At 58.2% G+C, this 26,549-nt stretch overlaps 2 protein-coding genes across 2 annotated transcripts; one reads left to right on the top strand and one right to left on the bottom strand.

The window, feature by feature from the left end:
- Positions 1-836: 836 nt before the first annotated feature.
- On the top strand, positions 837-1,892 carry C8H17orf50 (chromosome 8 C17orf50 homolog; the record flags this gene model as incomplete). Its single annotated transcript, XM_036009068.1, has 2 exons — positions 837-1,159; positions 1,241-1,892. Coding segments are annotated over 2 exons (753 nt in total), but the record flags the coding sequence as incomplete, so codon positions are not given.
- An 814-nt stretch (positions 1,893-2,706) lies between these two features.
- Positions 2,707-25,432, bottom strand: MMP28 (matrix metallopeptidase 28). The gene is made up of 8 exons (XM_028521461.2): positions 24,986-25,432; positions 15,681-15,757; positions 15,250-15,434; positions 9,367-9,591; positions 6,865-7,110; positions 5,053-5,202; positions 4,550-4,717; positions 2,707-3,723 (listed from the first exon to the last, which is right to left on the bottom strand). Exons 1-8 carry the CDS (start codon positions 25,094-25,096, stop codon positions 3,314-3,316), a joined length of 1,572 nt encoding a protein of 523 aa, XP_028377262.1. The 5' UTR covers positions 25,097-25,432; the 3' UTR covers positions 2,707-3,313.
- Positions 25,433-26,549: the final 1,117 nt, after the last annotated feature.

Genomic DNA, 26,549 nt, shown 5'->3' with positions numbered 1-26,549 from the left:
CTTCCAGCCTGCAGGGGCCACCACCTGGAGTCGTGGGGTTCGTGCCCTGGACAAAGGCATCAGCTAGAGGGGTCAGCGGGGGCTGAGATCTGCCCAAAATTGGGCTCAAGCCTGGAAGGAAAAAGAGACACCTCCTCCTAATCGGTCTGCCCACAGGGGACACGTTTTCTGATTATTCTGCCCATGCGAGGTGCCTTTTTCCAGTCCCAGGGAAGTGCTTCGCGCCCACCTGTCCACCCACCCTGCCCCAGGTGATGCCGGGCTTCCTTAAGGCAAGACCTACTTTAAAGAAGGAAGTCCCATCTTTAAAGAATTAGAATTCTGCCACATATTAGAATTCCAACCAGTGCACTTCGTGTTCATTGACAAGCTGCACAGGGACCAGTGCCCACTGCGGGCCAATCAGAAGGAAGGGGAGGAGCCTCCCTCGGTCCCAGGGCCACACCTCTCATTGAGGCCCCCGGTGGATGGCTTCCCGCAGGCCCAGCCCCTGGCTGGGCCCCTTACCCACAGCGACCTCGTACCTACCTCACACCTACCCTTGAGATAGGCACTACTCCCCCCATTGCACAGATACGGGGAAACGGGGCTTGACAGGAGCAACGTGACTCCACTTAACCCTGGGACGTACAGAAACCCGGGAAATCGCGGCGGGCAGCCTGGCGGGCCCTTCTCGGCCCTGGAAGTCCTGGGCACTGTAACCCTCTTGGGGTCCTGCTGGCTCGTAAGCACCATCCTTTAGGTGCCTGACTTGGGGGAGAGGGGCTGGGGGACGAGGGGAGTCGGGTCCTGGGTCATGGTCAGGGTACCCAGGGGCAGTCAGTCCGCACTGATCTCTCCGCCGGCCCGCAGGCGTGAAGACCCCCTTGTGGAAGAAGGAGCTGGAGGAGACCGGGGTCAGGGAGGAGGAGGCAGCGGAGGAGAGATCGGAGGAGGAAGACGAGGGGAGGCCGTCGCAAGAGAGCACAACCGAGAGCGAGGCCGAGGGCCAGGAGGCGGAGGGCGGCGAGGGCCGCGAGCAGGGCTCGGTGTCCTACTGCCCGCTGCGCCAGGAGTCCAGCACCCAGCAGGTGGCGCTGCTGCGAAGCGCCGACCTCGGCTTCTGGGGCTGGCTCCTCCCCTTGGCGCTGCTGGGCGGCCTGACCGCGCAGGCCGACAGGTGAGGGAGGGTGCGCCCCTCCACTCCGCTGGACCAGAGGGGACGGCGCGGCGCCCTGAGTGTCAGGGTCCCTGTTCGCAGGAGGCGGAGCCTCCCGGAGGAGCAGTGCGTGTTGCAGACCAGGCAGCGGCCACCGCGCGGCGGGGGCTGCGGGCTCTGCGAGATCCTTTTTTGCAAGAAATGCGGGAACCTGCACAGCAACCCGGCCTACATAGCGCACTGCATTCTGGAGCACTCGGATCTGGGTAAGGCGCGGGCTTGGGGCGGGGCGGGGGCGGCCGGGGACCCCGGAGCGCCCCCCTCTCAATGCCTTTGTGCCCTCCATTCTCACCGGATCCCACTCCCTAAAACTTCCTCCTGTCCCCTGACGCCGAGCGCTCTCCAGCACGTGCCAGCGCCGCCCCCTCTCAGAGTCGCTCTCCGGGAACGCCCCCTCTTACACAAGCTGACCCACCTTCTGTGTGGCCAATGGCGGGACCCAACGTCACCTGGAGCTCCATTCCTCCCATAGAGCTCCTGGGGGCTCCCGTCCCCTGGCAGCGCCCAGGGCCGACTGCCCACCTGACTCGCGGCCCCTGGCAAAGCCTCACGTTCATCTCTCCGGTGTTGCAGGACCTTCTGGCCCGCTGGGCAGAAGCATGCCTGGAGAAAATGACCTCGGGGCCGTCTCACTCCTCTGAGAAACCTGCTCCTTCCGCTCAGATCATTCAATAAAGCTGTAAGCGAAGTGTCAGTGCCTTGAGGTGGGGGTGAGGCGGCCCCCGGGGGGGGGGTGGTGACATTGACCCTCCTTGCCCTCTGCAGGGCTTCAAGCCAGAGAGAACAGGGCGCGCGGAGAGCCTCCTCCCTCCGCCTCCCCCAGGGCAGGGCGGCGCAAAGCACTTGCATCCAAGGGCAGTCAAGGGCCATGGTCCCCACTGCACAGAAAAATAAAATAAAAAGCGAAGGCACAGAGCCAGGAATGCCCGTGGGGAGCTGAGGGCTGAACCTTGCCAAACCATTCTCCCCGTTCTCTGGCTGAGGTCAATGAGCGCGCAAATGAGGCACCTGCAGATGTGGCGGGCGGGGGCGGGGGCGGGGGTGCGGGAGTGGGAGGTGGAGGACCTGACAACCTGATGCTAAAACGCTGAGACTGGCTGAGGCTGAAGGCGCGGCGGCGCCGGGAGCTGGTTCCTTCTCCAGGAATCCCAGCTATTTTTGCGCAGCCAGCCGGAGCTCCCAGAATGCAGCGTGTGCGGCCTGGAGAATGGGGCGACTGTGCGCACCAGGCCTCCCCCCGCCTGCAGAGCCCACAGCGCCAGCAGCAGTGCAGACCTCCGGGGAGGCTCCTGCCCTCTCCCTGCCACACGTGGTTCTCCATCTGGCCTGAGGGCTGGGGGCGGCGGTGCAGGGCAAGCACATTTCGCTTTTTGAAGAGAGGCAGGCCCCCTCTCCCCATCAGAACCACCCCGCCCCCCCACACACAGCCTGCCAGCCCTTGCTTGGTGCAAAGAGCATGGTCTCCGCCTCTCCAGCATCCATGCCCACCTGCTCGCACCGGAAACCAGTCCCAGGAAGGCTGATTGGTGCCCTCAGGCCCACCAGCCGGAGACACCTCTTTATTCCAGGCTCCCGCAAAAAAACTGGGGCCCAGCCGCACGGCAGGTGTCTCCCTCTTGCTCTGGGTCCTGATCCTCCCCAGGGCCTCTGAGGTGGGAAACCCTTGTACCCAACCCTCCAGGCTTCCTGGGGGCCGGGCCTCTGATTAAATACAATACAGTTCTCCAAGAATTGAGCCCAAAGGTCCTGAAGGGAAGGCGACAACCTTGCAGAGCGGTCCCAACCCCTCTGCAGACACTTGAGTCCTCCCTGGTCACCCAGTGCTGCCCCCTCACGGACAGGAGCTGCGCCCTTCCCAGAAGAAAAGAGCAAAATCCCCAAGGCCTGGGGAGGAAAGAGTATCCGGCAAAGAGGCTGTGGAGTCTGGGACCCGTTTTGGCTTCTCCTGGGATTGATCCTGGGATGGGGACAGCACCAAGACGATGCCACATTCTCCAGGGAGCAAACACGGACAAACTTCCGTGCTGGGTCTTCGGCAGGGAGGCTCCGAGGCTTCAGCAGCAGCTTCTGCCCCCAGGGCAGGGAACCCACGTTGGCCACCAGAGCACCCACAGTTCACCGCGAGGCAGGCGAGAACAGGGCGCCCCCCGAGTTGACGTGCCAGCAGCCCATCCAGGGCAGCTCTGCCGCCCAGTGGCCGGAGGCGGTCACCTGTAGTTTGTTCTGGTCCAGGCGCCAGTAGCGGTCATCTCTGAAGAAGATGACGGAGCCGTCTGGCCGGGGCAGGGCACCGCTGACCTCTTCGGGGACACCGCCCCAGTCCTGCAGGCCTCGGGGGTAGTAGGGCTCCACCTGCAGGCCCCCCCGGGCCAGCACGTAGTAGCGGGCGCCCTTGAAGAGGACGAGGCGGCTCAGAGGAGGAAAGAAGAGGGCTGCGTCGGGGTGACGGGGCAGGCCCCCTGCACGGCACGGCTGTGGGGACCCCCACACTGGCTCGGAGCCCCGGAACCTCCAGCATCGACTCCCTGTGGGGCATTGCGAGAGCTGGGGTGAGCTGGCAGCTCTCAGCCTTTGGTCCTCGCCCCAACTCTGTGCCCAGCACCCCCTACTCCCTCTGGTGTTGGAGCCCAAGGTGGTTAGTATTGGTGATAAAATGGGCCACGCTAATATTTAGTTACACGCTAATATTGGAGAGTAGGGGACCGACTATTGTGGCCTGGACTTCCAGCAGGTGCCAGCAGAGGGCAGACAGCACTGAAGGGACATGTCTGCCCCCAGACCCTGGGTAAGGGCTGGACTCCAGGGAAGGCCACAGGCTCCCCTCACTGCCATCGCTACTAACAGTTCCAGGAGGGCAGGGAGTTTTGCATAGTTCACTAATGTATCCCAACACCGCCATTGTGTCTAGGGCATAGAGGGCATTCGATGTTTGTTGAATGAATGAGTGAACTATTTACTGAATGGGCTGCACACTGCTCGGGCACTATGTTCTTTTCATCCTTCTCCCCCACATGCCTGAGGGGCTGGTTTCCCCATTCAAGAATGCCAGGCTCCGAGAGCTAAGTGGCACGCCCGACCCTGCAGAGCCAGAATTCCAAGGAAGGTATGACTTTCTGCTGAGTTGCAGAGCTCAGGAGTGGCCCTTGGCTTCCTTCTAGAGTCTTCTCTGAAACCCTCCCACCCCATCTCTTTAGGACAACCTTGACACCCCCCTCCTCAATCCACCACAAAAGGAACCTCCTGGTAGCGTCTCCCGAGTCGCAGACTCGGGCTGGAATTGAGAGCCCTCCCGTTCGGCTGCACGCCTTTCCTCTCTGGTCTCAGCTTTCTCACCTGCCCCGGGGTCGGTACCTTTGAAGAAGTAGAAGTCTCCGCTCTCCAATGACACTGCAGCAGCCTCGATGTTGGGGGGCAGCCCGGCCCACCTTTCCTGCAGGGGACGGGGCTCTGAGACGTTGCCATCAGCTGCCACCTCCCAGAAGTGGCTCCCTTGAAAGATGTACAGTCGCTGTTGCCCGTCTGCCCAGAGAGACGAGAGGGGGGGGGGGGGGGAGAGAGAGTAGAGCTGTGAGCCGCAGCCTCCGGCCTTTCTTCCAGGAAAGGTACATTCCTAGAACGCAGTTCCCCAAACTGACCAGAGAGGGCGCCACGTGCACGGCTGGGGCAGGAGGGAAATCGCGCAGGAGAAAGCAAGAGGATTTGCCTGGCTTGCTACCTTGCAGAATCCTTGCGGCTTGGGATTTCTGAATTTTATCATTTGTACCTTCCCCTACCTTGAACTCCAGCTCTGCAGACCCCTGGAGATGTGGGGCGAGGAGGGAAGAAGGAAGGAAGGCGGGGGTGGAACCACTTACCGACAGTAATGGCATCGAAGGAAGAGTGGCAATATTTAGGAACTTGGGTTTCTGGGTGCCGTCCCTGAGGTCTGTGGGGGTTCCAGGCCTCAAAGTCCGTGAACAGCTTTCCTGGGAGCTGGGTAGTCACAGAGCGGCCCTGGGGCTTTCCTGCATGGGTACGGGGAAGAGGGAAAGAATGCACCGTGTTTGGGGTGGGGGTGGGGGTGTATCCAGGGCTCAAGAAAACCCATCCTTGGTTCCTCTCATCCTTCTCTGAGGTGAGGGGCAGGGAAGGGGAGCAGGGGTTGGGGGGTACCGATGTCTTCGTTTATGTTAGCCACAGCACTGCATTCCGAAGCCTTCTCTCCTATCCAACAGTCTGGGAAAGGGGCGCCAGCTGAGATGACATTGGAGGGGGACCAAGCAAGGGTTTGGGACGGAGAAGGGCAGCGAATACTCTCCCCCGAGTCCAGGACAAAGCGGACGGCGTGAAGGCAGGGTTCAGCGGCCCAAGCTGTGTGGAGGACAGCACTTAAAATAATCACAGCACTACACTTAGGAGAGTGAGGCAGAGTACGATAAGCTTAGAATGTGGCAGCAGCTCCTGAATCCTGGGCTGCAACTTCCTAGCTGCGTGACCTCAGTCACCTAACCTCTCTCACCCCCACTCTCCTGGTCTGTGGACAGAAAGACCCTTGCCTCGCGGGTGTGCTGTATGTGAAGGGCCTGGCCCGTGGTAGACACTCATGACATACCCATATTTTTGCCGTGCACAATGCGCACTTTTTTGCCCCACTTTTTTAGGGAAAAGTAAGGACGTGCATGATACATGGGTAATACTAATTCCGTACCGATATAAATGTTTTTAATTCTTTTATGCTATGCATTAAAAATGTAACGCTAGAAAGCAATAACAATAACTGTATGCAAAATAATACCCTGGAATAGGATCATCGGTTTTGTTTTTAAATATAAATAAATAATTGGATTAAAAAATTGAAAGATTTTTTCCCTCTGAAAGTTTGCGCCCAAAACGCGGCTGCGCATTATGCCCGGGAGCGCATTATACACGGCAGCCTACGGCGCGGTGGCAGCTGCTACTGCGTTTGTGCCGGTTTCTTGGGCCACGGCGCACGTTCATACTCACGTGAGTACAACGAGCTTGTGAGGTTCCCAGGGCCTCAAGTATCATCCATTTTCTCAGAAGGTAAAACTTTCTCAGAGGGAAATGCTTTGCCCCAAAGCAACTACGGGTCGGCAACGGCACTCGGAGGGAGACGGCCCCAGACGCTGGGGCCGGGCCGGTCCCCGGGCGGCAGAGCCGGCCAGTTCGTTACGGGGGAGCTCTTTCCGAATCCACCACCAAGCAGAGGCCCAAGCTTGGGGGAAGGTTGGGGACTAGACAGAAAGCACAGCGGGAGCAGGAATGAGGGTCCCGGGGCCTCGGGTGGGGGAAGAGGTGGGGCTGAGGATTGGGCCTGGGTGGTGGGCAGGGCCGTGAGAGGAACTGCGGTGCGGGGCAGGGGGAGCGGGGGGTGCAGGAATCAGAAACTGGAATGCAAAGGACTGTGCAGAGGAATTCGCTGGCGTTGATGGGGGCAAGCGTGGAGGCCACGCAGGAGCTCGAGGTAACTCTAAGTTTCTCAGATTTCAGTGGAGCCTGCAAATTGGGAAGGACCCGTGACGGGGGCGGCCGGATTCCTGAGCCGAGGATGGGGGATCCAATCCGAGGAGCGGGCACCCAAGCACTGCAGGCAACAGTCGGGGTCTGGGTCGGGGTGGGGGGTGGAGGCAGGGGCGGGACCACGGCGGGCACGGCCAGGGGCTCACCGTAGAGGCTCTGCACCGCCAGCACGTCGTCCCAGCTGAGCAGCGCGTCGCGGCCCAGCCTCTTGTAGTAGGGCGCCATGAGCGCGCGCGGCGCGGGCGAGTGGGCCAGGCCGAGCGTGTGGCCGATTTCGTGCGCCAGCACCACGAACAGGTTGCGCCCGCGGCAGCGGCTCAGGGACCAGTGCTCGTCTCCGTCGAAGTGAGCTTCGCCCCGGCGCGGCAGAAAGGCGTGCGCTAGGGCGCCCCCTGCAGGCGGCGCGGAGAGTCAGGGGAGCCAAGGCCCGCGACGCCCCCAAGCTCCCATCGCCCACGGGGTGTGCGGGGCTGTTTTCTGCTGCATAACTTCCCTCCTCATTAAGTCTGGCAGAAGCTGACGTGTGGAGCAGTGGACACATGGCTAGGCTGTGGGGGATGGACGCGGAGAGGCAGCGTGGTGCACGTACAGCATGGGGTCAAACTGCCTGGGTTTGGGTTCCAGTTCTGGTTTTACCATTTAGTAGCTGTGCGACCTTGGGCAAGTGTCTCAGCCCCTCTGCGCCTCTCTTCCTGACCTGAAAGTAGCAGTGATGATAACAAGGTTCTTCCTCACAGGGTTTGTTTTCCGGAGGATTCAAAAGGGACGTGTGTATCTGCGTGTGGCACATATACTTAGTGCCTAGCACACAATAAATACATAATAAGTGCTACATAGAAATTAATTTCTCAAAGATCTAGGAGTGGGCACAGTGGCTACCCCCAAATGCAGCACAATGGGACCATCTGGGGTGTCGATAATGCTTGTTTCTTGATCTGGGTGCTGGGCGTGTGTGTGTGTCTGTGTGTGTGTGAATAGTTTCTTTTACAAAAAGTGTCCATATTCTTGCCTTCCCTCTGGCACGGCCCCTCTGTGGCTCCCTACCTCCCTGCTGGGGGTAGGAGCGAGCGGAGGGAGTTGGGCTGGACCAGTGATTCTCCAGCCTGCAGGTGCCCCCCGCCATGGGGCTCATCAGTCATGCAGTTTTCAGGGCTCGCCCTCACAGTCCACTTTGCGCAGGGGTGGGGCAGGGGCAGGGGCAGGGGCAGCAAGCTGCACTGTGGTGATGTTGGCCCACAGGCCTGTTGAGGCTCCTGCCAGTGAGTGTTGCCTCCAAGGGGCCCAGGCCAGCCGGGACTGACACAGGCCGGGAGGCCAACCTCAGAGGAAAGCCTCATGGCCCTTCGAGGTGGCTCAGTTGGTCCTGTGCACCAGCAGGTTGTGGGTTTGATCCCTGGGTGGGGCACCTACCTAGGATACCCAGCTGGGGCGTGTACAAGAGGCTACTGATCAATGGTTCTCTCTCTTTCTCTCTCTCCCTCCCTCCCTCCCTCCCTCCATAAAATCAGTTTTTTAAGAACACACATCCTTAAGTGAGGAGAAAAAAAAGGTAGAGAGCCTATGGGGCATGGAGAGCCAGCCCTGTGTGGGAGGGATACGCGCCTCCTGTTTCAAATGGACAGTTGGGAGCAATGCTCTCCTCTCCATTCGACTGTCACAGTGACCTGGAGGCACAGACCCGCAGGCAGGGTTGTGACTGAACTCAAAAAGGCAAAGTGCCCGTCCCACACCAGAGCCCTGACTCCCAGCCCGGTGCTGTCTTAGCTACCAGCCGCCCCCTGGGGACGGACATAAACATCTCACTCATGTAGATGTCACGGGGTGAAATGAGTCGCACGCACGCCTGTGTGTGTCCTACGTTGTGGATGCTCAAAAAGCCCCGATTTCTGCCAGCCCTACCCTGGTCCCGGCCTGGAAGTGGCTTTGCTCTGAGTGGGCTTGATGGAAAGCAGGAGAGTGTGGGGGCGTGGGGGCCCGAGTTCCCAGGCCACACGAGGGCGTAAGTCCCCACCGAGAGAGGTCTGACCAGGTTTCTGCGTTCCTTAGTGGGGAGGCGCGGGAGGGTGCATAGATGACCTACAGTCGGCTTCTGAAGGCCAGCGTTGGGCTGAATGGGGGAACAGTTTAAATTTAAAGAGCCAGGAGCCTTCAGGCTGGAGGCAAACAGGAGAACCAGGTGGGTTGTGGGCATGTGGAGCACCTCTGTGGCAGGTAGCGGGCTGGATGCCTCTTGCTCTGGGGCAGGGACAGTGACAGCAGGTTGGGGGAGGGCAGGAGGAGTGTAGTGACGGCCTTGGGACGTTTTTAGGGCCTCGGTCTGGGGAACGTGCACTCCTGGAGAACAAGAGAGGCACGGGCTTGTCTGGAGGCAGAGGATGGATGTCTGGACCTCAGGAGATTCCCCGGGGTAGCTACTACTCTTCTGAGTTTGCAACGCACGTTCCGTGCAGAATCTCGCCCGACCCGACAGCCGTAGGGCGCGTGACGGGGCAGAGGCCGCCATTCCCACCTGAGAGACGAGGAGACTCTTTGCAGGGGGTGCAGCTCGGCCAGGGCCACAGGGAGAGCAACGCCCCACCGCCCTCCGCGCACTGCCTCTCCTGGCTGGGCTCCCCTCCTGCCACGCGGGAGGCAGGCTCTGTCAGCACCTGGGCCATCGAAGGCGTTGCTCAGCCCGTCGTTGTGGTCCCCTTGGAAGAAGGTGAGGCGGATGTCAGCGGGGCCGGTGGCCGGGGCCTCCCAGAACTCCAGCGCCGAGACGTTGCTCCACACCTGGAAGGCGGCGCGCACGGCCCCTCGGACTGCCGGCTCCGGCAGGTGCTGCGGCCAGTTCACCAGGCGGTAGGAGAGGTGCTGCTTGTACCACTTGTTGCCTGCCACGGAGAGAGGCCCCGTCAGAACCCGGGGCTGGGCCCAGGGCAGGTTTGACAGAGAGGTAACCACTCCCCCCACCCCGCAGGGAGCCCCTGATCTCGTGGGGGAGACTCAGCCGTGGCCCCGGGAAGGCCCCTCGCCTGGCCAGGGAGACACTGCTCTCAGACAGATGGGGCTACCCTTGTCCCGGACAGTCCCCAGTCTACTGGGTTGGCCTGAGGAGGTCCCTTAGGGCCTTGGCCAAGCTGCCTCCGCCTCCCAAGCATGATGGGGGAGAAGCAGCCTCGGCCCAGGAAAGTCCCCGGCTTGAAGGGCACTCAGGTCCCGCTCTCCTGCCCCACGGCCTGGGCTCGGCCCGAAAAGCCCCCTGCACCTCCTGCTGTAGCAGGGAGTCCCAGCCCCTGCCTACTGTGTCAGGGTGGAGGAGGGTGGGGGGGGGTGCACCAGGGTCACAGCCTGCCCCCGCCCCCTTCCTCCTCTCCACCCCTCACGCCCTCCCTCCCTCCGCCTCCCTTTCTAGCGCCTGGGGCAGCGACCACAAGACCCGTGTATGCGAGGTCCTCCCCTGACCCCTGGCCCTCGCCCTCCCCCTCACTTCCTCAGGGACTCCCCAGCGAGCTCCGAGGTAAAAACAAGTAAGAACAAAGGGTGTGTTGGGTCGATGACCCAGAGAAATTTTTCCATCTCCCCTTAGTGAAGTGTTTCTATTCCTTTGCCCAGAACTGCAACGGGCCCCCCGAGGCCTTGAGACTCAGGCCTGTTGCCTGAGAGCCCCAGGTCAGCCAGTCCAGGCCCAGCTCCGGCCCACCGCCGCTCCCCCGGGACCAGGGTGCTCAGGAGGTCCGTGTTCTGCGTGGTGTTTCTCGGACTGTTTCTGAGCCCTGCAAGTGCAGGGACTGAGACTGCGGCCCCAAGAGGAAGACTCCCAGCTTGGAGGCGGGACTCCCCGGCTCAGGATCACACAAGACTCATGCTTTTGGGGCCTCCGTTTCCCAAATGGACCACATCCCCGGGGCACGGGTGACAAGTGGGCAGGGCAGGCCTGAATGTCCTAGAGTGGGCTCGTGGGCACAGCTCCCCGCCCCCTTGGCGGGGCTGCTGAAGGTTCTGGCCTCCTGCCCTTTGACCCAGGGAGCCCTTGCCTGAGCCACGCGAGGGGGGTGATGTCCCAGAAATCCAGCCACTTCCTGATTCCACCTCTCCACTGTTGGGGGGACGTGAGACCAGGGAAGACGTGTCCCCAGGGCCACAGATTGAGCAAGAGCCCCGGCCCTGCAACTCAAGTCACTGCATTTTTCTGCACACCACGCAGCTCGCAGGCGTAACTGCTAAGACTCACGGCTCGTACGTTTGCCTGAATAAGGCTCCCGTGGGTCAGAGCAGGGGCCGTGCAAGTGCTAACCTTCTCTGGGTGGGAGGGAGGGCCTTAGGGAACGGAGGAGCTGGGCACCCTCTCCCTCTTCCCATCCCCTGTGGGGGTGGGGGAGGGGAACGTCCCTTCTCTCACCCCTGAGCCAAGCTCCATTCAAGGCAATGCTGCCTCCGGAGCCTGTTTGGCCTGGCAGCCACCCAGCCCCTCCCAGCCAGTGACCGGCCCTCAGGGAGGGAAGCGCGGAGGACTCTAAGGGAGGAGAGGCCCGGCGTCCAGAGGCTCCGCCACGGACACTCCTAGTGCGTTGTGAGTCTTCCCTGGGCGCTGGCTAGGCCGGGCCCGGCTCCTCCACACCCTGCCGTGGGTGACCGACGCCCAGACTCCCCCTCCCCACCCCCAACTTTCCACACAGTTTTCTAGAAAACTGTGAGGCAGCTCCTGCAGCCTCTTTGCAGTTAGGGGTGCCCCTCACTCCAAGGGCAGGAACAGGGAGGGAGAGCAATCCTGTCATCCTAGGTAGCTTTTGAAGGTGACAGCCCTCAGGGTAAAACTTCTCTGTGAATCTGTGTGTGTGTGTTGGGGCCATGGGGGCAGGGCAGTGGCAGGGATAAGGAGGACAACTAGGAACAGGAATGGAGAGAAAAGGACTGGTTTTCCTCGGGACAGGAGCAGGGTGGAAGGTTGCTGGGATGCCTGCCAGGAGGGGAGGAATTCCCTGGCCAGCAGCCTGAGCCCTGTCCCCTGACTTGTGTCCCTGGAGCAGCCTGGCCACCCTGGGCCCCATTCCAGTCTCCTGGCCCAGCAGGGCTGGTTTCCACGGCGACCCCCAGGCCACAGCAGCACCCCACACCCTCAGTCCAAAATCCAAAAGGGAAGAGGAAAGAACAAAAGATGGGGAGGGAGGAGAGCTAGATTCCTTGCGGGGGGAGGACCTGGGCTGGGGTCCTGGCTCCCAACGGGCACCTCCTACTGTGGAAAGAACAGGGTGGGAATCTCAGTACCTGGACTTACAACCTTTATGTAACAAATTATAGAACCCCCCCACCCCGCCAAGCCTCCGTGTCCCTAGTTGCAAAGTGGGGTTGATGAGACTTATCTCACGGTAGAAATGAAATAGCAACCTGCAGCTGCCTGGCACGGGCTGGGTGCTCAGGGAGTAGCCATTTTTCCCTTTTCCCTTTTCCACCCCTTTTGCACCCCTGAGCCCCCCACCCCCACTCCATGAGGGGGCGGGGGTTGAAAACCAGTCCTGCAGGCACAGAGGGCCGCAGGCACTGGGACTGAGGTTGCCAGACTGAGCAGATAAGACCATAGAATGGCTGGTTCCATTTGGATTTCAGACCGACGACAAGTAATTTTTCTAAGTATAAGTACGTGAAAACAAGCCCCTTATTTGTTGTTGACCTGAAGTTGACTTCGACTGGGAGTTCCAAGTTTTATCTGGCAGCACCACCCCGGAGGCCGGCTTCATCAGCACGGCATTCACCGGCGTAATGGGTAGGGAGCCACGTCATTTTTGAAGCACCCGCCCATATTCTGGGGGGTTCCACCTCTGGACGCCCACTTAATCCTCCCAACGACAAGGAGGCTCTTCGGCCCTGGGAAGGTCGCCCGTCGGGCTGCCCCTCTGTACGCGAGGGTAAAACCAGCAGCTCTCCCCCAGCGTGGTTACAGGGGCAGATGAGTTCATCTACTTACGGCTGTGCTTGGCACGTCGCAAACGCTCAGTAAGTGTTCGCTGTTATTACTACGTTGTCTCTCCTCCCGCACAGGAAGTGCTCAGCGCCTGCCAAGCCCACAGCTTCCTTCTAGGAAATATTTTCCCACCCAGGAGGGAAAGAAGAGAAGCTGCCGTGGGTCATATTGTGACCAGGAGGGAAATTCTCTTCCCCAACCTGGCCACCGGCCACCGCTGTCTGGACCAGGGGTCAGTGTCAGACAGGGACATGGGGCCAGGCTGGTGGGGGGAAGCCACTTGCCTGGGAGGAGCCTTAACACAAACCTCCATCTAAAAGGGATGCTTCAGCCCTGGCTGGTGTGGCTCAGTGGATTGAGTACAGGACTGCAAACCATAGGGTCACCAGTTCAATTCCCAGTCAGGGTATATGCCTGGGTTGCAGGCCAGCTCCCCAGTAGGGGGCGTGTGAGAGGCAACTACACATTGATGTTTCTCTCCCTCTCTCTCCTTCCCTTCCTCTCTCTCTAAAAGTAAATAAATAAAAATAGCAGGGATGCTATTTTTAGGGATGCTTCAAAGTGGACAGTGATGGAGACTCCATCACATTCTCCCTTGGGGCATGAGAAGATGAGATGTTACTATGAGGAAGCACCCCGGGTGCTCAGGCGATGCCCAAAATGCCCAGGAGGCATGGTGCCAGTTCTCCACAAACTCTAGCCTGGAGGTGTCGGTGATACTGAGACTGCATCTGGCACTGCCCCGTTTTCCCCTGCATCCTCACAGGCCCCTCCCCACTGGTTGCCAGGGCTCAGCTCTCCTTTGCGGTCTGAGAGGGCCTGTGTCTCAGATGAGGAACCGGAGCAGAGAGACCAGCCCACGGCCATCGCTCTTCCCGCTCTGCAGGCACCTCCCGTGCTCCTGCCTGGCCGTCTGCTCTGCTGCCCAGAGCACGGGGGTCAGTACCCGGGACCCAGAGTGGCTGGGGGATAGCCACAGTCGCACTGGACTCGCAAACGCCTGGAAGCAGCCTCCTCCCACAGCTGGGGTGGGACATGCCCACGACTTCCTTGCGGATTAGCTAAGAAACAAAAGCAATGCGCCCTCTGCCCTGGTTGTCGCCGGTAGAAGCCATTAACACAAATTCAAAGAGGCAGCAGTCCAAAGGGCTGGTGGTAAAACGAATTACAGATGAAAAGCTGACTCAGGAGCCCCATTTTGTTAGAAATCTTGGAAATTGCAAAAATTGACTAGAGGAAAATTTAGAATTTAACACAAGCAAGATGTGAAAATCCTACACTGCAAACTTGGTGACGAAGAATTGACAAAAGAATATAAGCTTTATAAATCTTAGATCAGGCCCTGGCTGGCGTAGCTCAGTGGATTGAGCTCGGGCTGTGAACCAAAGCATCGCAGGTTCGATTCCCAGTCAGGGTACATGCCTGGGTTGCAGGCCACGGCCCCCAGCAACTGCACATTGATGTTTCTCTCTCTCTCTCTCTCTTTCTCCCTCCCTTCCCTCTCTAAAAATAAATAGATAAATAAATAAAATATTTTTTAAAATCTTAGATCAGGAACATTTGACCTTGGAAGACTTAATTTGGCCAAAAAAAGAGGAAGAGGAAGAGAAGGGAAGAAAGAAAACTAAATCCCTGCAGCAGGAAGCATAGTGGGTAATATGTGTTGTGATGAAATGTCCAGAACAGACAAATCCATAGAGACGCAAAGCAGATGAACAAACAGTTACTAGGAGCGGAGGGCAGGGCACATGGGGAGTGACTGCGAATGGGCCTGGGGTTTCTGTCTGCAGGGATGACAATGTTCTGGCATTGGATTGTGGGGATGCTTGCACAATTCTGCAAACACACTGAAAGCCCTGGATTGTATGCTTTCTTTTTTTCTTTTCTTTTTTTTTAAAGACTTTTATTTATTTACTTTTTAGAGAGGGAAGGGAGGGAGGGAGGGAGAGAGAGAGAGAGAGAGAGAGAGAGAGAGAGAGAGAGAAACATCAATGTGCGGTTGCTGGGGGTTATGGCCAGCAACCCAGGCATGTACCTTGACTGGGAATCGAACCTGCGACACTTTGGTTCGCAGCCCGCGCTCAATCCACTGAGCTACGCCAGCCAGGGCGGATTGTATGCTTTCAATGGGTAAATTGTATGCCATGTGACTTGTGTTTCGATAAAGCTGTAAAAAAACGTGCCATGGACAAAGTCAAACTTATCGATGAATCACATCTTTGTTGCATAATTCTTAGGAAAAAAGAACGGATTCTGATGAAAATAACTCCGGTAAAATAGAAAGGAAAATGTCGACCACCCTTTAATGGCCACGCAGGGCGAAGTGATCCGGGAAGTAAGCGGACTCGATGGGGCTCACTCTGGAAAACACTTGCACCGTGAAAACTCGTCAGCACAGGGAGAAGTCTGGTTTAAATGTCTGTGCTCGCAAACGGGGTCTCCAGTCGGAGGTGCTCTTTGCCCGCCTCCCCTCCCCCTCCCCGGGGAAAGGGGTTCCTGACCACGCCCAGTCCGAGGCTGAGCCTGTGTTCAGGCCGCTGGGCTTACAGGTGGCGGGGAACCATCCTCGCTACATTTTCACAGCGCTCACCTGGCTTTGCAAAGCGCTTCCTACGCATTTTGGCCCGGCGTCCAGCAAACAGGGCACTGACCCTCTCGCTCCAGGCTGCCTGACCGTCGGTGTCCGCAACCCCGCAGCGGGGCCGTGCCATCTGGCGCAGCGTGGCGGGGTCCAGCACGCCGCTGACAGGCAGCTGGGACAGCCACTGGAACTCCCTGTCAGGGGGAATTGAGTGAGAGGAGCACGAAGGGAGGGTGGGTGGAGGGGGTGGGGGCAGGGAGCTTCCCAGGAGACGGTAGGAGGCTGGGACAGGGTAGGGCGTGAGTGGGTGGATAGGTGGGAAGAAACAATGGGAGATGGCCCCCTGGACCCACCTGGGGGGGCAGCCTTCCCTCCAGAGGGAGGAGGCACCCCACGCTTACACCCCGCCACCCCAAGTGCTCCGTGCCCCTTCACCCTACCTGATGGCGTCGCTGAACCGCAGGGAGGGAGACTTGGAGGCCTGCTCGCTGAGGTAGCCGTACCTCTCCAGGAACGCCTGGGGGAGAGGGGGGAGCATTAGCCTTCCCCGCTGCGCGGCTCCCTTTCCCGCCCTTGGTTTCCGTGCCTCGTCCGTGCTGCGTAACATCATGCCTGGTCTCACCCCTCGTCCCAGCGGGGTCTAAGAGCCCAGGCAGAAAAAATCCTGGGACCAACGGCAAATGGACCTGGACTTAGCCCCAGGCCGCCAGCGGCTGACAAGCTGGACGGTCTTGGGCAAGTCACTCGATATTTCTGAAAGTTAGCTTCTTCGTTTTTAAAACTGGCCAAGCAGCCCTGACTGGTTCGCTGGGCTTTGTCCTGCAAAGTGAAAGGTCGCAGGTTCGATTCCGGTCAGGGAACGTGCCGGGGGTTGCAGGTGTGGCCTCCCCATCGCAGCACCACAAGAGGGGCAACTGATCGAGGTTTTTCATGGATGAAACACATCCATGTTTCTCTCTCTCTCTCTCTTTCTCCCTCCCTTCCCCTCTCTCTAAAAATAAATAAATAACATCTTTAAAAACTGCAAGGTAACTAGCCACGCAGCAAGGTGGGAAAGGGGGTTCCGGGCAGGGGGAGCGGCAAACGCCCCCGCTGAGCTGGGAAGGGCCCTGCCTGTTTAGGGAACGGAAGGGAGGCTGGAGCGCAGGGGGCAGCGTGAGCAGCCGGGCACGTGACGGCGTCGGAGAGAGAGGTGGGCCGCTGCCGGGGTCGGAAGTGTGAGTTTTATTTTCGTCTTCCTGATGGATGAATTGTGGCGAGTAAAAGGAAGGGAGGAGTCCTGGATGGCTCCTAAACGTTTGCCTGGGAAGATGGGGCCACGGACGGTGTGGGAAAGCCCGGAGGAGGGGCGGACTGGGGCGGCGCGGTTCAGACCGACTCTGCCTAAGTCACGTGGCGCTTGGCTGTGTGGCCCTGAGCTCAGGGGAGAAGCTGGAAACCCAGCTTTCAGGGGTGGCCGACCTTTTGGCGTCTCTGGGCCACGCTGGAGGAAAAAGAGCTGTGTTGGCCCACGCATTAAATACACGGTGACACGTCATCGCACGCACGAAACTCTCACAATGTGTTCAGTACATTTACGATTCTGTGCGGGGCCGCATTCACAGCCATCCCGGGCTGCACGTGGCCCCGAGGCCGCAGGTCCGATGCCCCTGACTGTGGGGTCTGGCTGCGATGCTGCCGGGAAATGAGTATAACAAGAACGCCCCGCCCCCACACGCCTGTACTCCCCGCCCACCCCCGTAAACCCGGAAGCTGCTTTCTCAGGGCCCACGTGCTTGGAAGCCAGTGGAGAGAAGCTTGTGACTCGTTGCCCTTACCTGTCCCCAGGCCTGCCCCGAGGGGGAACCGATGCAGGTGGGTCCCTGCAGGCCCTTCTCAGGACGCAGCTCTGCGAGTAGGTTCTCCAATGTCCCCTCGGTTGCCTAATTCTCGTACAGACACATGTCGCCGCTTCCGTTTTACCCCTGCTTGCTGTGTCACCCATACAGAAACGATCTTCTGATCTCTGACTCGCTTTTCGTTGCCGCGCATCTTAGCTCAGATCACCCACAGTCGCAGCTGCTGCCCCGAGGAAGGGCACGGAATGGGAGAGAAGCTAGGCACTGGGCCAGGATCACCAGCCCCTCCAGGTCCGCAAGTATCCAGCCTTCTCTGTGTGGGTTTCCATCCTCCGTCAGCGACCTCTGACCTCTGCAGCCTCTTCCCAGTAAACCCGCTTTCCATATGGGGCCCTTATCCTAGACAACAGGACACTCCCCAAGTCTGTTTTATTGTTTTTCTGTGCTACCTTATTAGAATTTCAGCACCATTGTTTTGGGTTTTTACCCTCTTTGCTCGCGTGCACTGTTGGGGTGTGCAATAAGTTAAAGGGGTTCTAGATACTTAATCTGGAAGACTGTTTCCTGCTTAAACTAGTGTGGCCTCATGGAATAGCCACCGGGCTCGGAAGCCAGAATCTCTTCCTAACCTTGACCCTGCCAGGTGGCTAGGGACAGATTCCTTAAACTACCTGAGTCCCCATTCCCTGGCCCGCAATGTGAGAACAAGGGTAACCCCCAAAGGATGCTCAGAAGGAGTAAATAAAGCAATGCACACCCAGTATAGTGCCTGGTATGTAGTAAATGCTCAATAAACAGTTAAACGAGCTGATTGAACTTACAGGGAAAACTAACAACAGACTTTTGGAATGCAGCTCATCCGCAAGATGGGAACAGCTTTGAATAGGGTTCTCAACTCAGGTGCCCCGTCCCGGGATTGCCTCGCCCCAGCCAGGTGCCTGGCCCTCTCTTCCTTTCCCCTCGTGAGGACGGAGCGAGTGGCTTTTTAAGGGAAGCCAGGGAATTAAAGTCTCTGTAGGAGCAGTTTTGCCGAGTGAGTGAATGATTTGGAAGAGACTGGGCCACAGGCCAACAGGCTGGCACTGCCTGCGTCCCTCCCCCCAATGCCACCCAGCCCTTATCAGGGAGTTGGCCGCGGGTCTGGAACTGAGAAGCCTCAGACAGCGCGGGAGGCGGGAGGGGAAATCCACGGACCGGCGGCGTCTCCTGTTTCCTGGCTGGGCCTGTGCCCGGTACTTTGGCAGGCGCGGTGGGGTGGGGGTGCGATAGATGAGGGTGGAGGTCGTTTTCAGGGGTCTGTCAGGGGGCGAGTCTTTCTCCTGACTGGCCTCTGGGACCCTGCGGGCTGCGAGGCATCACTGAACTCCCGGGAAGCCGGGGGCTCATGTTCACGACACCAGCCAAGAGACACCGAAAGAATGAGAGGAAGAAATGTTAAGAATTTGACATTTCGTATTTCCATAAAAGCACTGAAGTGTTATTATGGGGATGATCAGGACTTAAGAACACTCTTATACTTACTTTATGTTTAATATATCTGTAATTGGAAAGATTTTCATTACAAGGAAGGGCTCTCTTAATACTGTCAGCGCTGAGTGCTCTAAAGGCCCGTCGAGGTGGGTAGACCTCTGTCCCTGGTGAGGCAGCGTTGAGACGCCTCTGCTCCCGGAGCTGTCCCTGACCTCCTTCTGCGAGTCCATTCGCAGTGCCTCAGTTTACCCCTGCAGAGGCCACAGAAGCACCTCTGTGCATGTCTGAGTGGGGCTGTGGGGCAGGGGGCTGTGTGGCAAAGGGATCCCGGGAAAGGAGGCTGGAGCCCTCATTCTCATCCCAGCTGGACACTAATGGCCTTGGAGGAGGCGTCTCCCTCCCAGGCTGCGGTTTTCCTGGGGCCCTGTGTCCGCCCAGGACCTGCCTGAGCTCCACCCCGGGTTCCCCATCCCTCTTTGTGGATGTAGTGCCTGGGCTGCTCCTCTCTGCTTTGCAGTTCAAACACCAGGTTTTCTCTCGTTCCTGTTCTCCGCCCCTCCTCTTGGGGGGCGGGGGGGGCCAAGGCTGTGCCCCTTTGGTGATTCACCCTTCCTGGGCCTAAAAGCTGCTGCCAGCCTGCCTCACCCACCTGGCCATGGCTGGGGCCACTTTCTTGGGAAGTCGCCTCTGACAAGCCCCGGGAGTGGCTGGGGTGTTTGGGTAAAACCCAAATGGTTCTTCCTGGGACTCAGCAAGCCGGGTGGGATCAGAGCGCTGGGGGTTCTAGTCCTGCATCCGTCCTAACTTGTCCGGGGAGGGTATGTAGGGCCCAACCCATCTGATGCCCTGGGGAAGGGGAAATTCTGCCCGTTTCCGAGCAGGGCGAGACTAGCAATAAGGCATAGCAACACAAATCCGGGCCTGAGCCCGGGACCCAGTCTGAGTCAGGGACTCTGAGTCGCTGACCTGGCGGGACGAGAGCCCTGGCTGCACTGACCATCCTGAGTTGTATTCCAGGGGCTGCTGCTAGCTGTGTGTCCCTAGGCAAGCCCCGTGCCTCTCTGGGCCTTAGTTTCCTCTTCTGTAAAATGCAGGGGTTGGATTAGAGGTAAGATATACTCCACTTCTGTCTATTCTTGTGGCCTGGCTACTGCCACCGATTCCCTGTGTGAACCATGAAAAGGTTATTCAACCTCTGTCTGTGCCCCCCAGGTATAAAACGGGGATAAGAATACTGCTTATGCTTCTTATAGGAGTGTCATGAACATCCAGCAAGATGATGCTCTGGGGAAGCTTGATGATAACTGTCCCATTAAAAACATCATTCCCCCTCTGTCGTCACAAAGCCTTACGGCTGGAAGTCTGGGAGGGGCCGGCTCTCGGTCTCAGGTCCACGGTGCAGCTGTGACACCCTCCCTATCAAAGAACCACGGCAGCAAAAATGAAACCAGGAATTGAACGGTTGCAAAATGGCAAGCTCAACCAGAAACCATGTTGCTTCCCCTCTGATTTATTCCATCTCGTGTTATGCTTCATCGGAATTTTTGTCGTTTCATAGGGACGGTTGGTGACTGTGCTCATCATTCCTACAGCTTTTGCACTACTAGCGGAGAGCAGATGCAAGGGACGGCCGTCAGCACGCTGCCGTGCATGTCCCGTGGGTGAGAATGTCTCTGACAGTCAGGGGACACAGTGAGCTCTTCCCCGCTGGAGAGCTTTCATGGGGCTACGGCTTCCTTGGGCTTCACAACCGCCTTGCGAGAACGTAGACAGCAGAGGTGTTGTCCTTCCCGTTTTGCAGACGAGGCAAGGAAGTCTCAGGGGAGGGCAGGGTCTTAGTGAGCGACAGACCCAGTGTGTGAGTCTGGCTCCTGGGACACGGGGCGTTTTATTTCACCTTTACACAAGGGACTCGGGGGCTTTAAAACAGGAGGGGCAGGCAGGGGCCGAGCGGGTCTCCCCACTGGGAGGACAGCCCTGCAGGAGGAAAGAGGCAAAACTGGGGCTCCTTCCCGCTGCTTTTGTTCTAACTTCTCTGCCAGCAGGTCCAGGGGCAGAGCAGAGGGAAGAAGCTGCCCCGGCCGCGGACTCGGCTTTCAGCAGAGGCTGGGACCCCACCTCCCGTCACAGCCCGAACCAGGCGTCTGACAGCCACAGGCATTCAATGCACCGAAGCACACCCCTTCACAGAGCAAACCCAGGGTGCTTGGCTTTTGCTCTCTGGCCCCTGGGGTCCACCGAAGGCCTCAGGGCAGTGGGACCAACTTGGCCGCTTTCTGTTATTTTGGGCGAAGGTTTGCCCTTCCTTCTGATTCCCTTTCTCTGCTCTTCTTTCCCTTCGTCCCTAGTCTCACAGGCACAGAGATCTGTCGGGGTGTTAGCTAGATACCTCTTACTGTACCCCCTGCTCCTTCTTTCATCTTCTGTCCTTAAGGATGTTGGAAAACTTTAGCTGGCCGGGCTCCATCCATACCCTATCTTGTACATTTTTAAAGATTCTTTTTTATTTACTTTTAGACAGAGGGGAAGGGAGGGAAGAAGAGAGGGAGAGAAACATCAATGTGTGGTTGCCTCTCATGCGCCCCCTACTGGGGAGCTGGCCCACAACCCAGGTGTGTGCTCTGACTGGGAATCGAACTGGCGACTCTTTGGTTTGAAGGCCTGTGCTCAATCCACTGAGCCACACCAGCCTGGGCTCTTGTACTTTTTCTAATGTCAAATAACCATGCGGTAGGGACCCTTGGTTTTCACTAGGCTCATGGGACTAAATTTAAGGCACAAAATGATGCCCTAACCAAGGTTGGGTTGAGGAAGCATTATCCACCTGTCTCTGTCTTCCTTGCTCCTGCTTCCACCGTGCAGTTTTCACTGGATTTCTTGGTTTTCCAGCTGGCTTGACAACTGCTTTCTTGCCAGCTCATGGCCCTTTGGGACCTTTCCAAGCCTCTCCTGCAATTCTATTCACCCTGTACCCATGAGTCACTGAGCCGAGTTCTTGCGAATGGCTTCCACACCCGGGCTTCTGGGTTTCTGACTCACAAAAAGTCTAGTGAATGGCCCTGGGGATGGGAAACAGACACTGCATGGCGGGGGGGGGGGGGGGGGGCGGGTACCTCACAGAAGCTCCAGTGTCTCCCTGGAGAAACAGACTCCCCGGCCCCTGTAGCGCGGCACTCGGGGAGGAGCTGTGCACACACACGTAGACCACTGAGTGGAAGGCAGGTCCTGGATATATTTGCCCGGTGGTTCTAAGGAAGGTCTGAGCAAAACACGGTTGACAGGTCCCTCGGGATCATCTGTGTCGCCCAAGAACAGGGGAGGGCCCGGCTGGGAACAGGAGCGGGGCCGGGTGATGTCATTCATTAACTCTCAGTCTTGTGTCTCAGCGGTAGAGGCCCTTCCTACTCACTCGTGTTGTGAGCAGCCCTAGCTTTCCCACGTGGGCGACAATGAACTTGTTCACAATGCAGCTTTGTAAGCAGTCAGCCTCCTCCCAGGCGAAGCCCACTCCAGAAAGCCCTCAAGTTGACTGTTTTGTGTGCCCAGAGGGGACACGTACGGCCATGCACTTGGGGCACAGGGGTGCACACAGAGACGTGGGGACGCAGACACGCCCAGCCGGACGCACACACTGGCAGATGAAATGTAAACACACACGCACGCACAAGCATACAAATGTGCCGAAGCCAAAGAATGTCAGCACTAGAGAGAATCCTAAAAGTTCTCCAGAAAATTAACCCCCTTGTTTTACAGTGGAGTAAACTGCAGCCTGGAGAAGTGAAGGAAATAACAAGCTCCCACCGCTTGTTTGTGTTAATTCTTTCCTCTTACGTCCCGAAATCTGACCTTTGTCTGTGAGCTCAGTGGGACGCTCTACCCCGCTGGGGTCTGGGCCCTGCCTGCGGTCAGGGACTTGTATCTGCCCAGGAGCTGGCGCGATCGCAGGGCTTACTTCGTGTAGCTGGATTTCCCTAAATGGCCACACCAGTTCCCACTTCTGTGCTGTTCTTAAGGTGTGACTTCGACATCCCTCCCTCCGATTGTGGGATCCATGCCCCCTCCCCTTTGTGACTGCTCCCGCAGAAGGGATGCTACCCAACTTCCTAGTGTTCTAGGTCCTAAGGAGGGTGCGAGTGCTTCTGCCTCTCCCCCCCCCCCCCCCCCCCCCCTTTCTCTTGCTCCCAACACTCAGCTTGGAGACCCAGCCACCATGGTTTGAGGCAGCCCAAACTAGCCAAGTGGGGAGGTCCTGTGGATAGGCCCCCAGCGGAGAGCCAGCACTAGCCACGAGGTAGGTGAGCAAACAGCCTACAGATGGCTCCACCTCCAGACGCTGTAGAGCGGAGACAGGCTGCCCTGAAGCGCTCTGTTTGAAATTCTGACCCGCGGTATCTATGAACATAATAAACGGCTGTTTTACTTTACTGGGTTTCAGGGAAATGTGCGATGTAGCCATAGTAACGACAACAGCCTCTCAGGAGCCACGGCCCTGCGCTGTCTGGCGTCCAAGGCTGAAAATAGCCGCCTTACTACTCTCTAAAACAGCGATAAAGACACGAACAACAGCCCCGGGAGCAGCTTCCGTTTATAGACAGCTTTCCGGGTCCCCGGGGGCAGTGCTGCCAGCCAGCACCGTCTGGATGAAACCACACCGTGGTCTTTTGCAATAGGCATTCTTAGTGCCCCTTGTACGGAGAAGAAAACAGCTCCAGAGGAGGTTAAACCTGTGGTTTGCACACGGGTCTGTCTGACACTGAAGACCATGCCACGGGCCACATGCAGAAACACATATAGACATGCTGACGCACACCCCAATTTACATGTACACACATATGTATATACATGCAAGGGCACATGGAAATACTACACACCCATTACACATTTCCAGAGATCTTAACGTCTTTAAAACATATCTTGTTTTCAGAGTTAAAAATCCCCTCCCCCCCAAAATTATGTTAAAGAGACTGAAAGAGACTCAATCTGCTAGATACTACATTTCCCAAGCACACCCCCCGAGATGACATCCTCTCCCTCTGGGGCTGCCGCGGGCGTGGTGACACAGACACGGTCTCTATTCTCCTGCCAAGGATCTCCTGGGACCTGGACTTGGGGGGGGAGGTGGGGCGGGGCTCTTAACAAGGCTTGGCTTGGTAGATAGAAGCTTTCTCCTGGGACCACAAAGCTTCTGCACTTGGTGTTGTAAGATTCTAAATTCGGAGAGACGGAGTGATTCCTAACTGTCCTGAAGCGGAGCCAGACACCAGTGCTTGGGAGGGGACTTCGAGAAAGGCCCTCCTTGTTAAAGCAGCGACATACCCAAGGCGTTCCGGGACAGGGACCCGGGCTGGCTGATGGGAGGAAGAGCCACTCAGTGAGGGCCTTCCTCAGTCTCCCCGATTCAGCCCACCTCTCTTCTAGGGAAGGAGAGTGGGAGGGTGCTGAGAAGTTCTCAACGGGCAGTTTTAGAGAAAGAATAATAATTATTATTATTATTTTAGGAATTATGTTCTTAGGTGAGCGAGAGTCTCAGGAAAGAGCGCTGGGCTCAGTAATTTAGAACTTAACTCCTGTCTCTTCACCTCCCAATAGCCGAGACCCCAGTCCTGTTCCTGAGAACACAGACAGAAATGCTTCTTCGGAGAAGAGAGAAACGACACTGGTGTGTTATTGCAATCGCCTGCATCTAAGAAGGAGCTGTCCCAAGTCCATGCCCACTCCTACCTCACAAAAGTTCTCCCTTAGGTATATCCTACAGCACGCCCTTGAGTGCAAAGGAGGAAAATGAGGTGGGGAATCTTCAAGGCTCATTGCCACCTTCCTGCCCTCACTTCTCCCGAAGTTCAGTCGCGAAGCACCGTTTCAAGCCCTGCAGAAGCAGCTCTCCGGAGTAGTGCACCATCTTACAACGGAAGAAACGAGTTCTGAGCTCGGGCGCCGACTTGCCCCGGCTGGTTAGGGGCAGCACCCGCCCGGACAAGCCAGTTCTGTCACCGGCGTCCCAGCCCAGTCAGCGGTCCCCTCTGCACCGCACCAGCCCAGGGGCCTCCGCCGTGTTTCACACTCGGGGAGGGCTTGAGGCGTCCGATGAATGAACCTCCGAGTCTCCCCAGCTTAGGCGGCGAGGGGCAGTGGCTCCGTGCCAAACTGGGGTGCAGGGGGTCCCCCTTGCTGAGCTCTCATCTGTCTGTCCCATCTTGTCTCTCCCTCCTTCCCCCGCCCGGGAAAATCCACGCAGAGCCGCGTGCCCGTGCGGTCCCAGCCCGGACTCGGGGGAGAAAGCTGCCGCAGCTTCTTGGTGTGCAAGTGCGAAGGGTGCGGAGGGCAGGGGCAGGGGTAACCCCGCCTGTCAGCTCGGATAGGACAGCTGCGGGCCTGGATGCAAAGGTCTGGAAGGTCTCGGTCAGGCAGCCCCGCCCCGCCCCGCACACACCCCTTACCTCTGCCTCCTTGCGCAGCTCCCCGCCTGCGCGCTCCGCGAGCTGAGCGTCCAGGCCGCCCCACAGCAGCAGCGGCAGGGCGCGCAGCAGGAGGCCCACCCGCGCGGCCATCTCGCCGCCGCCCCTGCGGCGGAGCGCGGGGGAGTGGGGAGCTGCGGCGCGCGGGCAGCCCGTCAGCGGTCAGCAGCGCCCGGGGCTCCGCGGATGCTCCGGCTCCGCACCTCCGCGAGCGGAGGGGGAGGGTCCCAGGGGCTCGCCAGTACCCGGGCTCTGCGCGCTGGGCGGCTCCTCTGGGACGCTTCGCCGGGAGCCAGTCGAAGTTTGTCCAGCCCCGGCAGTGTCTGCTGAGTCGGTCGCCCGCCCCGGGACCTAGAAGGCGAGGGAGGGAGGGAGGAGTGGGGCGGGAGCGCTGCCTGCGGCCCCACCCACCTCACTCCGCTGCTGGAACGCGCGGCGGTCCTGGAGCCTCTTCCGCTGGCCGCGCCCGTGCCCGCTGCCGCCCCGCGGACCCCTTCTCTCGCTCGCCGCCTGGAGTTGATTCAGATCTCTCTGGGGATAGCGGTGTAGGGTGGGTTGGGCGGGGGGAAGGGTCTTCTCCTGGCGGTTACAGCTACCGACGACCTCTATAAGAGGGGCCCTGGACTACCTGAGGGTCATTGATTGTTTCAGCCAGGCTGCAGGCGACGAGAACCTGGAGTGTGACAACCGATTTTGAGTTCCTATCTGCCTGTTTTGCAAGCAGTGTGAATCCTGCCTCCACTCCCTGCTGTGTGGTCTTGGGCAAGTCCACCACCCTCTTTGAACCGGTTTTTCTCATCGCCAACCGGGGGTAATAATACCAGCATCATGTCCTGTAGGGAGCATTTAACGAGAGAGTAATTAATGCCTGTGAGTCACTCAGCACCGTGCCTGGCATCACGAAGTCCGCGTTTAATGAGTGGCAGCCGGCAAGCACTGTGACCTTTTAGCAAAGGATTTAGCTAATGTGTCAGCTTCCTCATAAACAAAACGAGAGCAAATGATATCTAGTTCCTGGAGTTGCACGAAGGTTAAAAGAGAAAATGAGTATCAAGTGCCTGGCTTTATGGATCCCACACGATCGTAGTAAAGGTGGAGTGAAATGCTTTACGTGAAAGCCTTGGTTACCTAAACTCACACGGAGCAAAAGTCACCTGATTCCATCATCTGCCTTAGTAACTGAAAGCAGGTGACTGTCTCTCTGGTCAGTCTGCTGGTCTGTAAAATGCAAGTGGCACAGTGCCACCTACCTCTGGAAATTGTGCGGATTAGATGCGTTGATGTATGTCAGTCATTTGTAATCTACAAAGTGCTAAGCAAATGTAATGAAGTGTTCTTATCCTAAGGCTTAGGGCCTCAGGAGGTTTGTTAATACACAGAGTGCTTTTGTGATTTAGGAAAAGGTGCTACTCTGGTGGAGAAATGTTTAAAAATTTGTATTTATTCATTGATTTTAGAGAGAGGTGGAGGAAGTGAGGGAGACGGGGGGGGGGGGGGGGGGGGAGGAGAGAGAGGAGCACCGATTGGTTGGCTCTCCTACGCACCC

This window comes from Phyllostomus discolor, chromosome 8, assembly GCF_004126475.2.
Source record: "Phyllostomus discolor isolate MPI-MPIP mPhyDis1 chromosome 8, mPhyDis1.pri.v3, whole genome shotgun sequence".
Lineage (NCBI taxonomy): Eukaryota > Metazoa > Chordata > Mammalia > Chiroptera > Phyllostomidae > Phyllostomus > Phyllostomus discolor.
The sequence above is the reverse complement of the archived record's forward strand: the minus strand, read 5'-3'. Positions and strand labels throughout refer to the sequence as shown.

Excerpts from the sequence above, each read along its gene's own strand:
- MMP28 (XM_028521461.2), bottom strand. The coding sequence starts at position 25,096 with ATGGCCGCGCGGGTGGGCCTCCTGCTGCGCGCCCTGCCGCTGCTGCTG. Across the intron at positions 15,435-15,680 it reads CGGTTCAGCGACGCCATCAG|GGAGTTCCAGTGGCTGTCCC; the intron begins GTAGGGTGAAGG and ends TCCCCCTGACAG. Across the intron at positions 7,111-9,366 it reads CAACGCCTTCGATGGCCCAG|GGGGCGCCCTAGCGCACGCC; the intron begins GTGCTGACAGAG and ends CGCCGCCTGCAG.